This window comes from Eucyclogobius newberryi, unplaced genomic scaffold (assembly GCF_026437365.1).
Source record: "Eucyclogobius newberryi isolate DKJ021-1_F unplaced genomic scaffold, fEucNew1.0.hap1 SCAF_24, whole genome shotgun sequence".
Classification (NCBI taxonomy): Eukaryota; Metazoa; Chordata; class Actinopteri; order Gobiiformes; family Gobiidae; genus Eucyclogobius; species Eucyclogobius newberryi.
The window spans coordinates 1,032,921-1,048,114 of NW_027315879.1; the positions used below are offsets into that span (position 1 = coordinate 1,032,921).

Below are 15,194 nucleotides of genomic sequence, written 5' to 3' on the forward strand. Positions count from 1 at the left end.
AATCTGATGTGAAACAGAAAGTCCGGGATGACATGGAGCCAATGCCAGTGACAAAATGCACCAGGCATCACTGGTCCCACACAAAATGTTTTACAAACAAATGCATTATTTTAAGTTATGTGACAGAAACGCAAATGAATTCATAGCTACTGTAACTGTTACAAACAGTCTGGTGACAAGTTAATTAGCCCTTTATATATATTATTTATATATTCTTTATATACAAACGGAACACTTTGGACTGGTGAAGTGAAATGTTGCTGTTTTGGGGACAAACTTATGTGAAATTAAGAATAAAATGTGTTTTTTCTTAGGCAGAAACTCAATTTGTTATTTGTTTATTACAATGAACTATAACGTTTATTTAAAAAAAAATATTTAATGTTTTTAAATGGTTTACGGAATGTACAAAACATTTTACCGATTAATCGAAGAAAAAATCAATGGATTAATCGATTACTAAAATAATCTATAGCTGCAGTCCTAGACAGGTGCGCACCTGACCGAGTTGTGATCATATGACACTGTGCTCCTTTTATCAGCCCTCAAGGTATTAAACTGACCTAAATCTGGACAGGGAACTGTGAAGAGACAACATAGACTAGATCGCTGTCATTTTTATTTTAGAAGAAATATTTGAATTGAAATATCTGATAGCCAAAAAAGTAGGATGCATATTTCAAAATAAAAAAGGCAATACATAAATAGAGCCATATAACAAAGAAACCATAAACATGCTATATTTCCATTTATTAAATTATTAAGATTTTTACTTGATGCTTTTCATGTTCTAAAAGCAATTCCCTTTGTTTAGGGTATACACAAACAATACCTATTGTAAACAGGGTTGGAGGTAACAGAAAACAAAAAAGGGTTCATGCTGAAAACATACCCCAACCCAAATCCTGATCATGTAAATTATCAAAAAGTGGAGGGAAGTCCTTTTCTAATGAATGGCCCCCGAAAGCTCCCAATCCTCCACGGCGCCCCCTTTATGTACTAAACCAGATAGCCAACATGGAGCATAAAATCTGATATCAAAAACAAATATCAACACAAATGTATCACCATGTGACCACAATCTGAAATTGCATACCTCTCACTGGTGGCTCAATTTCTTGTCACTGCTCCGTTCTCTGTGTCCTGCTTCTTCCTTTGGAGCACCTGCCTTTCCTGGTGTTTTGAGCTGCTTTTTACCTTTTGTAAATCACCAGAAGAGTTGTGGGGAAAGAGAGCCGTCTCAGTTTTCTCTACCTGAGCTCCTCACAGATTTGGTGGAACTTTCCTTGTTAACGAACCTTGATGGAATATCCGGGGGGCAAGGAAAATGCGCTTGACTTTGTACTGGAGGTCTCCTTTAACTTTTGCAGCCTTCACACGATTGTTAAGAAACCTCATTTTCAGGCCTTGTAGTTTATCAATGGTCTCTGTTTGCCCAGGTGATGTGCTGTGATTGATCAGCCTCCGAAAAAAGAAACAAAGGGAGAAAAGGCTAAATGATCTGCAGGAAAAAAATAAATTGTTGGAGGAAAACCATGCTAAAAAGGGGTGTCCTTAAATGCTACAAGAAATTAAATAGAGAAGAGGAGAAATTAATGATCTGACTTCACAGGAAATAGTAAAAAAAAAAGCTCTTTACCAAACAAATGAGAGTGGATACAAATTTTCTAAATTACTGTCTTGGAAAATCAAAAAAACAACGAGCTCAAAGAACATTTTTTAGCCATTTAGCCTGTTATGTCAGAAGAACATAATAAGAAAATAGGAGCTGAAAGAACAGTTTTGGAAATACACAAGCTGCAATCAAAATATTAAAGGACAATAAAGCGAGCGATGGGTTCACCTCAGAGTGGTATAAAGCATTTAAGAGACACACTTACCTCTGTCCATTAGGCAACTTTTAACTGGGCACTTAAGAAAACTCAGACCCCTCCGAGTTGGAAAGAGGCCATCATATCCCTGATACTAAAAGAAGGGAAGGACCGATTGGAATGCCTCATATAGACCCTTTTCTATTTTGAATGTGGACTATTGTTTATACACTTTAATTATGTCTAAAAAAAATTAACAAATACTCCCAAACTTTATCCACAATGATCAGACAGGATTCTGCAAGACAACATCCCGACTCAAAACTTTTGTTGACAGAGTGTTCTCCCGAACAGCACCCCGACTCTGGAACTCCCTCCCCCAACATGTCCGCCACTCTCCCTCACTCACAACATTTAAATCCCGCCTAAAAACATACCTCTTCACCCAAGCCTATGACCTACCCTACCCCTAGCTCTTATTATTTATATAAAACATACCTTAAACATGGAACCTTATCCCCTACTTAAGTTTAAGTCCAAGGGTTGAAACCATAAAAATGAATGTGTTGCCCAGGTTTCTCTATCTGTTCCAGACTGACAATTTCCGTCTCCAACCGGCTGTTTGATGAGGGGAATTAAAGCAATCCCAAGATTTATACGACAAGGATTTTTTTTTAAATCCGATTCAAAACTTTACTGTCATCAAAAGAAAAAGGGGGCTTGGGTTTACCTTCTTTGAAAAAATACTTTGTTTCAGCTCAAATCAGAGCATTGCTGTACTGGTGTGACCCAGAATATGAAGCTCAATTGAGATTGATGCTGTGCTGGGGGTTCCTGTGCAGGCCTTACTGGCAGATGACAAATGGTTGAGTCATTTGGGGCAGATGGAGAACCCTTGGGTGAAATCTGCTCTTATAACATAAGAGCTAATCAAGCTGATCAAGACATACAAACTAAACAAAAAATGTAATCTTAAACTGGTTGGCTTATGATAAAAATGTCACACTATAAAAATAGCACATATTCAAGATTGAAAGTCTGGACAACAAAAGGTATAAAGGTATTTTACCAGATTGTAAAGGAGAATCATCTGAAGAGCTTTGATGAGTTGAAATAATCTGGCTTAAAGGTTGAATTGACGATTTTTTTGGCCCAAATCTGAGTCTTATTTCTTCGTGGCGTGGACTGCCAATTAGTCCTGCCACGTATCAATCATAAAACGCACCTACTGCTCACCTGCAGCCGCGTGCGGCCCGTCCCCACGTTTCCGCGTGTCTAAGCGCATTGATCTATCATAATATAGTTCCCTTAGTGTACGGGACAAAATTAAGACGGAGAAAGACAGTTCGAGCTGACTCAGAAGAAGACAGAAATCTACGGGAGACGAGAGATGCTAATAAACAAACGCACGTGTGTGTTGTATCAGTCCGCACGAGGGAGTGCGCATGCGCACTTCCGCCTGAGTTCTCAAATTGCCGAAAAATCGTCCATTGCGCCTTTAAGAGAAACCGGACTTTTATAGGTATTTACAAATATCATAACCAGGAAATTAAAGGGAATGATGACCAGCATAGCACTTTGACTGACATATTTATTAAACCTTATAAATCTGAACTTTGAAGGGGGTTAATATCTAAATTTATACAAATGTATTTAGACAGTCACTCTACTGATTACATTAAGGGTAAATGGGAAAGAGAGGGTCACTTTGTCCTGGATGATGAAGAGTGGTAAAGTATATATACATGCAGTGGTGGCTGGTGATTTTTTTTTTTTTTAGGTGGGGCTATTTAAAATTTTGAATTTCGTAGATGTGATTGCCTGCATTCTGGTGCATTTTAGGCATACTTCTCAACCTATTTGTCATCCCAGGGGGGAGATAACGCGTAGTAAAGCGGGAGATTACCCCCAGAGCGGGAGGTTTCAATTTCTCTCAGAATTAAGAGAAATTAACTTAAGTAAATATGAACGAAAACACCAGAAGTCGTGCAACAGGACTTGTAGGACGCATATCCGTCCCACTTTTCACTCAACGGTATGTTTCTGTACTTAACAGACCGTGCACAATTGAGCCGGCACTTGAATTGACCGGTACGTAAGTCATCTGAGACCCACTATCTTTCACGTCGTTCACTCTCATGGTGTGGATGGTCTGTTGGGTTATTTTCACTTCTGGCTTGTCAGGTCCGAGTTATTTTACAATGAGCTTTTCCTCAAAAGTTATTCTTCCAAAGGGATGCAGATGTAAGGATTTGACAGAATTTGGGGCAAATTCATCCGACGTCGCCATTTTACACACTTCGCTGCTGGAATGAAAACACCTGTTAACAAGCAGCTGCAGTGGTGCATCTTGGTACTTTGGGGCGCTAATCTTCTGCGCCCCAAACCCATAAAATTCCTCGACGATGATTGGCGGATGTGTATTATTTTTTGCCTAGCAGCATTGGCTTAAATACAGCACAATGGGGCTGATAAAACAGGAGCCCCGGCAAGACAGCCTATTGGCTACTACAACAAAAATGATAAACGTTCACGTTTTAAACGTGGAACTTGAAAGTGAATGTAAATATAATTCTGGAGAGTTCTAAACCCATAAAGCAAAATCACCAATAGCATCTAATTAACACAGGTTATTTTTTCAAAATGAGAGATTATTTTATAAAATAAAATAAAAACAGGCAGTTAGGTCAGGGGGGGCGGCGCCCCCTATGGGCGAGCCGCCACTGTATACAGAGAACCACATGATCACATGTTTTGAGGGAATTCTGATGGGCTTATAAAGAAACCAGGCACACTTTTCCATGTCAAAGTGCCCATTACTCACAGTGAAATGTAGACTGTTGGAGAGGTTGTGGCAGCAGGAGGCCAATCACTATCATGAGTTTTGGGATTGACCTGTTGTTCACAAGTATTGGATTGAGAGACAATTTATGACCATTCCAATGGATTTCAGAACTCTGTATTTGGGCCTCAGGACTCCTGCCATGGACACAGTCGGCAGCATCCTCACAAAAAAAATGGATGACAAAAAGCTCACCAACTATTAAGGACTGGAATGACATTATAATGGACATTCGTGATTTGAAAAATCTCTTTTCTAGACACATTAACAGACTGGTCAAAGTGGGACTTTTGTTTGGGTTCATTTGTGTTTTAGTTTTTATTGATTTGTAGGATTGGATGGAGTCATTCTCTCTCTGCTCTTGTTTTGTATGTTTTTTTCATGTTTCTGTTCAATGTTTATAAAGTTGAAAAAATAAATAAATCTTAATTAAAAAAACAAAAAATGCACAATCGCCTTGGCCAAAAAAGCAGAAGCTGATAAACCATGAGGCCTGATAATGAGGGTTCTTAATGATCATGTGAAGGAGTGCATCATCAAGGCTGCAAAGGCTATAGGCAACCTCCCTGCTGTTCTTTTGGGGACTTATGAGGGTTTAGAAAACATGTTCAAAACGCCCGCGGAGGCAGAGGTGCTCCTCCAAAAAATGCAAAACACAGTAACAGTAACCAAAAATGGAACCATCAATATGGGGTATATGGTCACATAAGTCATTTTTGTTGTTTGAAGAGACTGATTATAGTAATGCATGGCCCCATGTATACGGAAGGCGGTGAAGGAGTGTGGTGGTCTGGGCAGATGGTGTATGCAATTCTTTGTGAGAGGTACCAGGAGCAGGCAGGAAGACATTCGGCAAGCCCTTCATTAGAAAACGAAATTACATATGTAACTATGGTTCTATGAATCCCGGATGACCGACAGAAGGGCGGTGCTGAAGCACTGAATGTTCCCTTCGCACATGCGCAGTTCGAATAGTAATACCAATAGAGTCACACCTGTGACCTTGGATGGCGCCCTGGAAGTAATATATTCCCCCTTCATCCATCGCTCCATTCTCAGAATCTTCTTGCGAAAACGCAAGGATTCGGAGTGACAAAGCGCCTCTGGCAGTCATCCGGGATTCATAGAACTGTAGTTACATATGTCAATTTAATCCGATTTCATCCCTACTGACCGCCAGAAGGACGGTGCTGAAGCACTGAATGACATAATACCAACTATGTCACAAAGAATCCCAAGCACATACCTCACTGAGAAGAACCCGAGAATTACTGTAGAACCACACCAAGAGGTTGTGGAGTAGCCATATTGACGTTGTAGAATCTGGTGAAAGTGCCCGGCGTAGTCCAAGATGCAGCATCGCATTAAGTTCCCAATGGAACATCCTTCATGGCGGCCCAGGAAGTGGAGACTCCTCTGGTGGAATGAGCCCTCACGCCAGGCGGTGGGGGGAGCTCGTCCTGCCATGCCGTAAGCACGGCGAATCACATCGAAGACCCAGGACGCTGTCTGGACACAGGATAGTCCTTCTCAGCACCACCGTAACATGCAAACAGCTGGTCTGAATGCCTTACCTGCAGTTGCCGCAATGTAGACTTGCAATGCCCTCACTGGGTACAACAACAGGAGCCTGTCCCTGTCCTCTCCAATTGGAGGCGCATACCGAGCCAAAGTCATAGGCCGGTTGCATTCAGCGCGGGACAACATCTTCGGCAGAAACATCGGATTTGGCCATAAGGTGACACCAGAGTAATCTGGGCATCATCTGAGACATGGACTAACCGAAAGGCATGCAACTCACTAATGGCCAACAAGAATGCAGTCTTACCAGAAAGCCATTTAATGTCCGTCTGTGCCAATGGTTCAAACGGAGGTTGACACAGGGAATCTAAAACCACGGACAAGTCCCACATTGGAGCGCGTGACGCAGCCGAGGGCCGCAACCTACGAGCTCCGCCCAAAATAAGCGAAACCAATGTATTGCTCCCCACACTACAGTTGTTGACCAAACCATAATAACAAGAAATGTCAGCAACATATATTTTCAGGGTCCGGCCATCATCAAGGACAGATTGGAGAAACTCCAGGATAAGAGGCACTGAAAAGGACACCGGATTGTCACCGTGGGCAGAACACCACTGGGAAAACGGCTTCTACCTGTTCCCATACTGTTGACGAGTAGAGGCAGTCCTGTCTTCATAAGCGTTTGTTTAACCGCATCAGCGAGGCCAGTTAACTGTGGCTTGAACCTGCCAACGGCCAAACCCACAGCCGGAGGCCTTGATGTTACGATTGCCATATCTGACCCCCCAACTGAGACAGTATATCTCTTCTGGCTGGAAGAGGCCACAGAGGTTCGCAACACAGACTGTACAGCAGCGGAAACCACGGATGTGCCGGCCAATACGGGGCTATCAACAACCTCTTGGAAAACCCTCTGTAGGGTGGAAGAGGTGGAAACGCGTATTGAAGGCCCTGAGGCCAAGCGTGTGCCAGCGCATCCTGCCCTAGAGAGCCCGGCGCCCTTGCGAGTTAGAACCATAGCGGGCAGTGGGCTGACTCTTCAGAGGCGAACAATTCCACTTGCGCCTGCCCAAAAAGACCCCAAAATCGTGCACGCCAACTCGGGATGGAGGGACCACTCTCCAGGAGGGGGTTGTTGCCATGAAAGAAAGTCTGCGAATTGCTCTCTCCCAGTAGATGCACAGCTCTCGAGGCGCAGCCCATCTCAATAGACCACGAGACACCTTGAGGAGCCGAGCTGATCTGACACCTCCCTGATGGTTGATGTGATAAACCGTGGAGGTGTTGTCAGACCGAACCAGAACGTGTGGCAAGTGTGGCAGAAAAGGCCTGAGAGCCAGATGAACAGCACGCAGCTCCAAAACATTTATGTGGTTTGAGCGATCCCTCTGAGACCAAACCCCTTGAACCATCCTGTGCTGCCACTCCGCGCCCCATCTTGTGGTGCAGGAGTCTGTGGTAACCACCTTCCTTGACACACCACCAAGCCCAGGCATGCAAGCACTGCCACGTCACCCGAAGCATTTGCCATCTGTGCTGCGTGGCGTCCAGGTGGAAACTGTTCAGCCACTGCTGCAGAGGACGCAATGACAGGAGACTGAGGGAGGGGCACAATGTGCGTGACAGAGGTTAGCTCCCCCACAAGTTGAAGAAACTTCTGCCGATTGCCAAGTCCGAAACGAGAAACCATAATTGACGGACGAGCCTTCATCGACACAGTGTCTTAGTCTATCCCGAGAAATGAGGCCCTCTGGGATGGGACCACGTTGTATTATATGTGACAAGTCACCGTAAATGCCGGTACATGTCGGCCTCGGTGAAACTGAGAAAAAGTGTTTTAGTTTTTTCCCCCCCAAATTTGTGATTTTCATTTTTTTGCATTATGTGAAAGTTGAAGTTATAAAGGAGCCCCTCCGTGCTTCAGATAACAGTATTCATTACCTTAAAAGTACACATTAAGTTGTTAAAAATGGGTAGTTTTCGTGTGCCGCGCGGGGGGCGTTACCCTTTTTTCAGCCACGTACTGTTGACATTTTTCCACCAATCAGCTGCGAACCACATGGCTACAGCTACGTGTCCGTGTTTTCCTCTCATTACTCCAGACTGTCTTCAGAGCACAGTCTTCAGAGCTTACATTCCCTGGACCACATTGCAACGGAACTGAGGTACTTTTACTCTAAAGTATTGCTTTAACTCTGTGTTTTAAGGCGGTCTCGTGATCATTTTAGAATCTTACTTTTGCCTCGGGCACCGGAGCAGACACGGAGAAATGCTAAGCTAACATGCTGCTTCAGTGCACTCTACATTATAAATACGGGCTTGAATTTAATGTGACCACTTTCTGAATAATTAACATCACGTAGTCTCTTGAAACTAGCTGTTTTGGGATGGTATAATGTCTGTATCTTCGTGGTTTTTTTTTACTGTTTTTTACTGTAGCCCGCGTTAGCCGCTTTAACTCGTTTCAAACTTGAAAGAGGTGCTCACAGCTGGAGTTAATCAAAAACTATGCAGAAGTCCATTGCATTACAGCTTTGCACAGCAGGTACTATTTATTACACATCATTTACTTAACTTCACTTTATTAAATGTACAATAAAGTGCAAATGCAGAATAGCAATTATACAGTATGAATAGACATAAATGTCTTTGTCACACGCAATAATGTCACATTCAGGTGCATATAACTGATGTAAATAGTGTTTATTTTTATGTTTTATTTATTAGTATTATTTTGTCTTACGCTAGCTGTTTTTATTTTATCTTTATTTTTCCCCTCCATTCCTTATTGAGAAATGAGAGGTTCTGTCTAGAGATTTTGTTTATAAGAGTTCTTCTATTAAGAGTGTTTTTTAAACTCTCCCTCTGTCTTCTACAGATACACTGTACGCGCGCGCTCTGAGCGAGGAGGCGAAGCGCGCGCTCTGAGCGAGGAGGCGAAGCGCGCGCTCTGAGCGAGGAGGCGAAGCGCGCGCTCTGAGCGAGGAGGCGAAGCGCGCGCTCTGAGCGAGGAGGCGAAGCGCGCGCTCTGAGCGAGGAGGCGAAGCGCGCGCTCTGAGCGAGGGGGGCGAAGCGCGCTCTTAGAGAGGAGGCGAAGCGCGCGCTCTGAGCGAGGAGGCGAAGCGCGCTCTGAGCGAGGAGGCGAAGCGCGCTCTGAGCGAGGAGGCGAAGCGCGCTCTGAGCGAGGAGGCGAAGCGCGCTCTGAGCGAGGAGGCGAAGCGCGCTCTTAGCGAGGAGGCGAAGCGCGCGCTCTGAGCGAGGAGGCGAAGCGCGCTCTGAGCGAGGAGGCGAAGCGCGCTCTGAGCGAGGAGGCGAAGCGCGCTCTGAGCGAGGAGGCGAAGCGCGCTCTGAGCGAGGAGGCGAAGCGCGCTCTGAGCGAGGAGGCGAAGCGCGCTCTGAGCGAGGAGGCGACGCGCTTTCTCCCCTGATTGCGGCTTTGATCTTATCAAGCAAGCATACATGAAGACTAGGGTTGACACTTTGGAAGACATCACTGAGGTTAGTTTATATTATTTGACTACTATAATGTGTAAACATTAGCCTAGCAAAACGTCAGTGCTGCTCTCTGTTCTACTTAAGATATGTTTCTTCAAAAGTCACATTGTCTTCATCTAATTCCTTCCCTCTCCCCCTCTGTCTTCTACAGATACACTGTACGCGCGCACTCTCAGCGAGGAGGAGACGCACGCTCTGAGCGAGGAGGCGAAGCGCGCGCTCTGAGCGAGGAGGCGAAGCGCGCGCTCTGAGCGAGGAGGCGAAGCGCGCGCTCTGGGCGAGGAGGCGAAGCGCGCGCTCTGGGCGAGGAGGCGAAGCGCGCGCTCTGGGCGAGGAGGCGAAGCGCGCGCTCTGGGCGAGGAGGCGAAGCGCGCGCTCTGGGCGAGGAGGCGAAGCGCGCGCTCTGGGCGAGGAGGCGAAGCCCCATCTATCCTATTGCACTACATAACTTTATACCTTTATATTTTATTATGTATATTACATGCTGTTTAGTGCTCAGTGTTCAATGTTTTGTTGTTTGTGTTGCACTGAATCACCTGTGAATTCTGTTTATCGACAGATGGCAATAAACCCGATTCTGATTCTTTGATGCTATTCAGGGCCTTTTGTAATCCAAGTATTTCCATTTTAAAATAGTAACTTCTAATTCTGATTAGAGTCCAGTTCACATCAATAACAACACTCCTCTTGAGTCTTTAGTGACAGCTGTAGGTGGAGGTGCTGTCAGTGTGACAGGGGGGAGGGCTTATCTCAATGAGATGCAAATGAGCCCCGCCCCCCCTGTGACTCTGGGCTCACTCAGGTGAGAAACTTTAGAGACACTTTTCTCAGTAAGAGGAATTCAGAGTTGTATACATTCAAATGACCACAACTTATTCAAATATGATCAGATGTGCATGAGTGAGACATCATTGGAAAGCTTTGAATTCACACTCTGAGAATCTGTGAATAACTCAAAATGTCTCCGGGGTGACTTGTAACTGCTTTTTCCATGGTCAGTCACAGTATTATATTGTTCCCTCTGTTTTTTAGTTGCTGCTGCAAAAAAAAATCAAGTAAAGAAGCTTGTAATTTGATTTATTGTGAGACTTATGATGTTACGATATCAAAATTATTTGGTTATTGTTACATCCCTAATTTGAATATGGAATCTAAACGTGCGATTTTCTCTCTCTCTGACAGAGACCTGGATGCCCGGGCTAGGAACCAGCAATACCGCTCATGGTTCCGGCTGACTGAGGAGGAGCAGCTGGACGGACACACTGACTGCACCCTGTGGGCCCCATTTGCCAAGAGCCACGTGCCGGGGCAGCTCTTTGTGTCCAGCAGCTGCTTATGCTTCAGGAGCAGACAGGAGGATGTGTGTCAGCTCATCATCCCACTCCGAGAGGTCCGAGCTCTGCTGTTTGTTTGAACCAGATCAGGACTGTTTAAAAGTGTCTCAATTGTCTTAAAGGACAAATATAATGCACTATTTGTTTTAGAACTAAACAATTATATTTTTATAAAGGCAATAATGGGGAATTATACACCATTTGAGATAAACATTTCAATGCATTTCAAGCTGGCCTGGTCACTTCCTGGTCTCAGCACACAGTTGTACTGATCGTGATTAGACGTGAAAAATTCACAGAACGAGCCTGGAGATGATATATGGAGTTAAAAACAGCAGAAAAGATTCTCAGAACTACGTTAGTTATTGAGGATATTCAGAATGGAGTGTTTTTGAGGCTCGGAGGGAAAGGATGTTCTATTTAAATGTTTTTTTTTATTTTTTAAGATAAACAACATAGAAAACAAACACAGAAATGACCAAAGAGAGAGCAGACACAAAATAAAAGCAGCAGACATTCAACAACAACAACAAAAAAAAATCATGGCCCTCCCGAGAACCTCCAAAAAAACATACCATTTGTCCACAGTCTGTCAAATTTGTCCATTTTCAATTTTAATTATTTCCATTTTACGTATATTGATTTTAATTTTAGTCCAGTTTTTGATCGTCGGTGCATTTTGTGTCGTACATTTTTTTGTGAAGGCCTTTTTCGCTAGTACTAGACAGTAACTTTATATGTTGAGCTAACAGACTTAGCAAATTAAAGCTAGCACACGTTAGCATCAGCTGTTTCTGGTTTATCGATACACGGCACTTGTGCATGATTGACAAGATTATATTTTCTGGTACATAATGCAAGCAATCAGCCAAAGCCAATGCATTACATAAAGAGAGGTTAAAATGCGCCGTAAAAGTTAAATTAAGTAAAAAAGCTGAGGATAAACCAGAGCTAGTTTCCAGTTTACTCTAGATTCAGCCATGTCTCAGAGTCACACAAATTAAATTACTAAATTGACTAAATTACTCTTAAGTCATGGTTCTGGTCTAACCCTGGACCTGATCTAAGCTTGGTTCTAGTTCTTTTCTGACCCTAGTACTGGTCTAACCCTGGTTTTACTGGTTTCTAAGGTGACTGTCGTGGAGAAGGCGGACTCTTCTCCAGTCCTTCCTAGTCCGGTCTCTATCAGCACCAAGAATAAGATGAACTTCCTGTTTGCCAACCTCAAAGACCGGGACTTCCTGGTGCAGCGGATCTCAGACTTCCTGCAGAGGACGCCCGACAGCCCTTCCATTTGCCCTACGGTCTGTCAATCACTACTAACAGCCTAGTACAGGGTGGGGCCAGAGAGAGCACGTCTCATTAAGTCCTTGTTTAGTCCAGTTTAACAGTCTTTAGTTTCAGTTGTAGTAATATAAATAGTCTGTAGTCTGTTACATATATAGAACAATCTTTTACTTTTTGGAGGTTAAGCCATGTCAACAACCTCCATTTAGGCTACTAAGATTTAGGAAGATTTAATGAATTACACATAATTTGCCAGGTAACGTATCAAAAGAGAAAGTTATGCTTCATATTTATTCAACAAAGAGTTTTCACCCACACCAAACCACACCTTCTGCCCCTTTGACGTGTTGCTGATTGCATCTCAGATAGAATTTGGTGTATAATGGTCAGATTAAAGATTTGGTGACCTGGTTTATGGTTAATTTCTCTAATTACTGTCTTGGCCTATCCTCATACAACAAAAACTGGCGTAAAGTTCAATGTCTTCTCTGTCAGCATTAATAAACAAAAGTGTTTTGTTTTTGTTTTTTATGTGGTGTAGAACCAAACTGAGGCACTCTTTGAGATGTATCAATGTTGACGGGAGTGTACGGTGCGCACAAATACAACAGTTGGCTCTTATGATGCGAGAAATGCAGCTGAAATGAGAGCAAGGGCGCAGCCCAATTCAACCAAATGAATGGAATAACAAGGAGCTGAAAGCGGCACAAGGAGACTGAGCATGCATTGGTAAGGCTGAGCAACATACACCCTGCGATTTTGCAAGTTCTCCCACTTAAAAAGTATGGAGGGGTCTGATCGGGGGGTCATCGTAAGTGCATTTCCACTGTGAGAGACAGAATCTTAAAAAAGGGTACTACCCTTTATTTCTATGTTATTGCTGAAAAAAAGTATTACAGTATTTTAAAAGCCTTTGTTTACAATTACAGAGTTTGGAGCATGGATTATGTCCTACTCCCCCACGCAGATCTTCACTAGATCTGTCAGGTTTCGGGGATGTCACTGAGCAACACTGAGTTCTATTTCATCCCTACTGACCGCCAGAGGCGGTGCATAAAGTACTGGATGATCATCCTTGCGCACACAAAGGTCGAGAATTAATAACAAAAAAGTAATCTTTGACCCCCGGTGGCTCACGTGAGTCTATATAGTCACGTGACACAGGGAGCTCAGTCCCTTTGTGGCGTTCACTGCTCGACCTGACCCCGCTGCGCCCCTCTTACCAGGGTAGAGGTTTTATATCTTAGAGTCGCTAGTGGCGTTCCGCTTGACCCAACTCTATTTGGCTCCGGTCATATCATGCTGAAGTCCCTGTGTTGCCGGTCCTGCCTGGCGCGGCTGCAGCCTGACGATGGGCATGATCTCTGCCCCGCGTGTCTTGGAGTGGATCATCTTCGGGAAGCACTCTCCAATGATGCTTGCTCCAACTGTTCAGTTATGCCGCGGTCTGTGCGCGTCGCGCGCTTGGCGGCTTTTGAGGACGCTTCAGACTGGTTGTTTGTGGCGCCTCCGAGTCAATTACCGGTTGGCCAGACTGGGGGCCGCAAGCGGCCGTCCACGGCTACTCAAGGCGGCCCCCCATTTAAGAAAAAGAAGGCCCCCGGGAAGTTAACAGCGCAAGTGAGCACGCTGACATCTGAACTGGCTTAAATGAGGGCAGTTATCCAGACTCTCCAGACTGATGCCAGTCGTGTGGTGGCACAACGGCAGGAGGGGCATGACACAGCCTCAGCATATGACGACGTCATATCTGTGGCTGCTTCAGACACTCACTTTCAGCTGGAGTCTGACCTTCTGAGCTCCAGAGTTTCAGAATCTGGCTCACTGGCCTCTGCCGGCTCTCAGGCCGACAGTGATGACACTGTCACAGCGGCTTTACGGACCGCACTTTCCCGCTTAAAGCTGGATGTTCCGCGGGATAAGACGGCACCCTCTAGCGCCTTCTTTCGGCGCCAGGCTGCAGCGTCCCACTTTGCAGTTCCTCCCTCGGAGGAGTACTTTAAGGAACTGCATGCCTGTTGGACAGACCCAAAGGCATTTTCGAGGCCTACTTCTAATGGCAGGGTCTTGGCACTGATGCAGGATCCTCAGAAGCTTGGCCTGGGACATATGCCGGCAGTGGAGCCGGCTATCACCTCCCTCATCGTCCGTCCAGAGGAGACTTTACGGAATAATGCCCGGTGTCCACGACCACAGTGCCGGGTTACAGACGACCTTCTGTGCAAGGGGTATGACATGGGAGCTCGTATGGGTCGCATTGGGAACTCCTTGTCTCATTTGATGCTAGGACTGTCTGTTTCCCTTGAGACGGTTTCAGTGGACCAACCAACACATGGGCTGGTTGATGCCTCCTTGCAGGCTTTCGCCCTCATGTAGAGAGCAGACGCCCTAGTTCCCTTGACATTTGTGCAAGCTCGCCGCCAAGTATGGCTGGCACAGTCTCCGCTCTCTGAGGCCAGTAGGAAGACCTTGAGAGGTGTTCCAGTTCTTCCTGGAGAACTATTTGGCCCGGCCGCCCTGGAGGCTCTAGAGCGCACGGCCCAGGCTTGCCGTACACGGCAACAGTATGCGGGGCTTCATAGGCGGGGGTCTCATCGACCGACTCAAGCTGCCCCTCCCGTTTCTTCACGGAGGTACACACCACCGCCCCATCACTCCCCCGTTCACGGCTCGGACTTGCAACAGGCCCCAAGGTTTGGGTTTCGTCCGTCCCGTGCGTCCTGTTCCTCACAACCCGGCCGTCGCCCCTGGACCTCAGAGGTCTAAATATGTGTTTAAAGGTGCTTCCCTTCAAGATGTTGGCGGTCAGACAAGTGCTCCAGGCGATCTCCCCAGGCGACTGGTTCACAACAGTAGACCTGAAAGATGCATATTTTCATGTCCCCATTGCACCGCCACATT

At 45.2% G+C, this 15,194-nt stretch overlaps 1 protein-coding gene across 2 annotated transcripts in view; it reads left to right on the top strand.

The window, feature by feature from the left end:
• The window catches only part of LOC140372494 (TBC1 domain family member 9B-like), a 115,633-nt gene that overhangs the window by 28,274 nt on the left and 72,165 nt on the right, over positions 1 to 15,194 (top strand). For both annotated transcript variants that reach the window (XM_072459602.1, XM_072459601.1), the window contains exons 6-7: positions 10,855 to 11,062; positions 12,137 to 12,310. In XM_072459602.1, the coding sequence (XP_072315703.1) occupies positions 10,855 to 11,062; positions 12,137 to 12,310 (382 nt within the window). The remainder of the gene's footprint in view (positions 1 to 10,854; positions 11,063 to 12,136; positions 12,311 to 15,194) is intronic.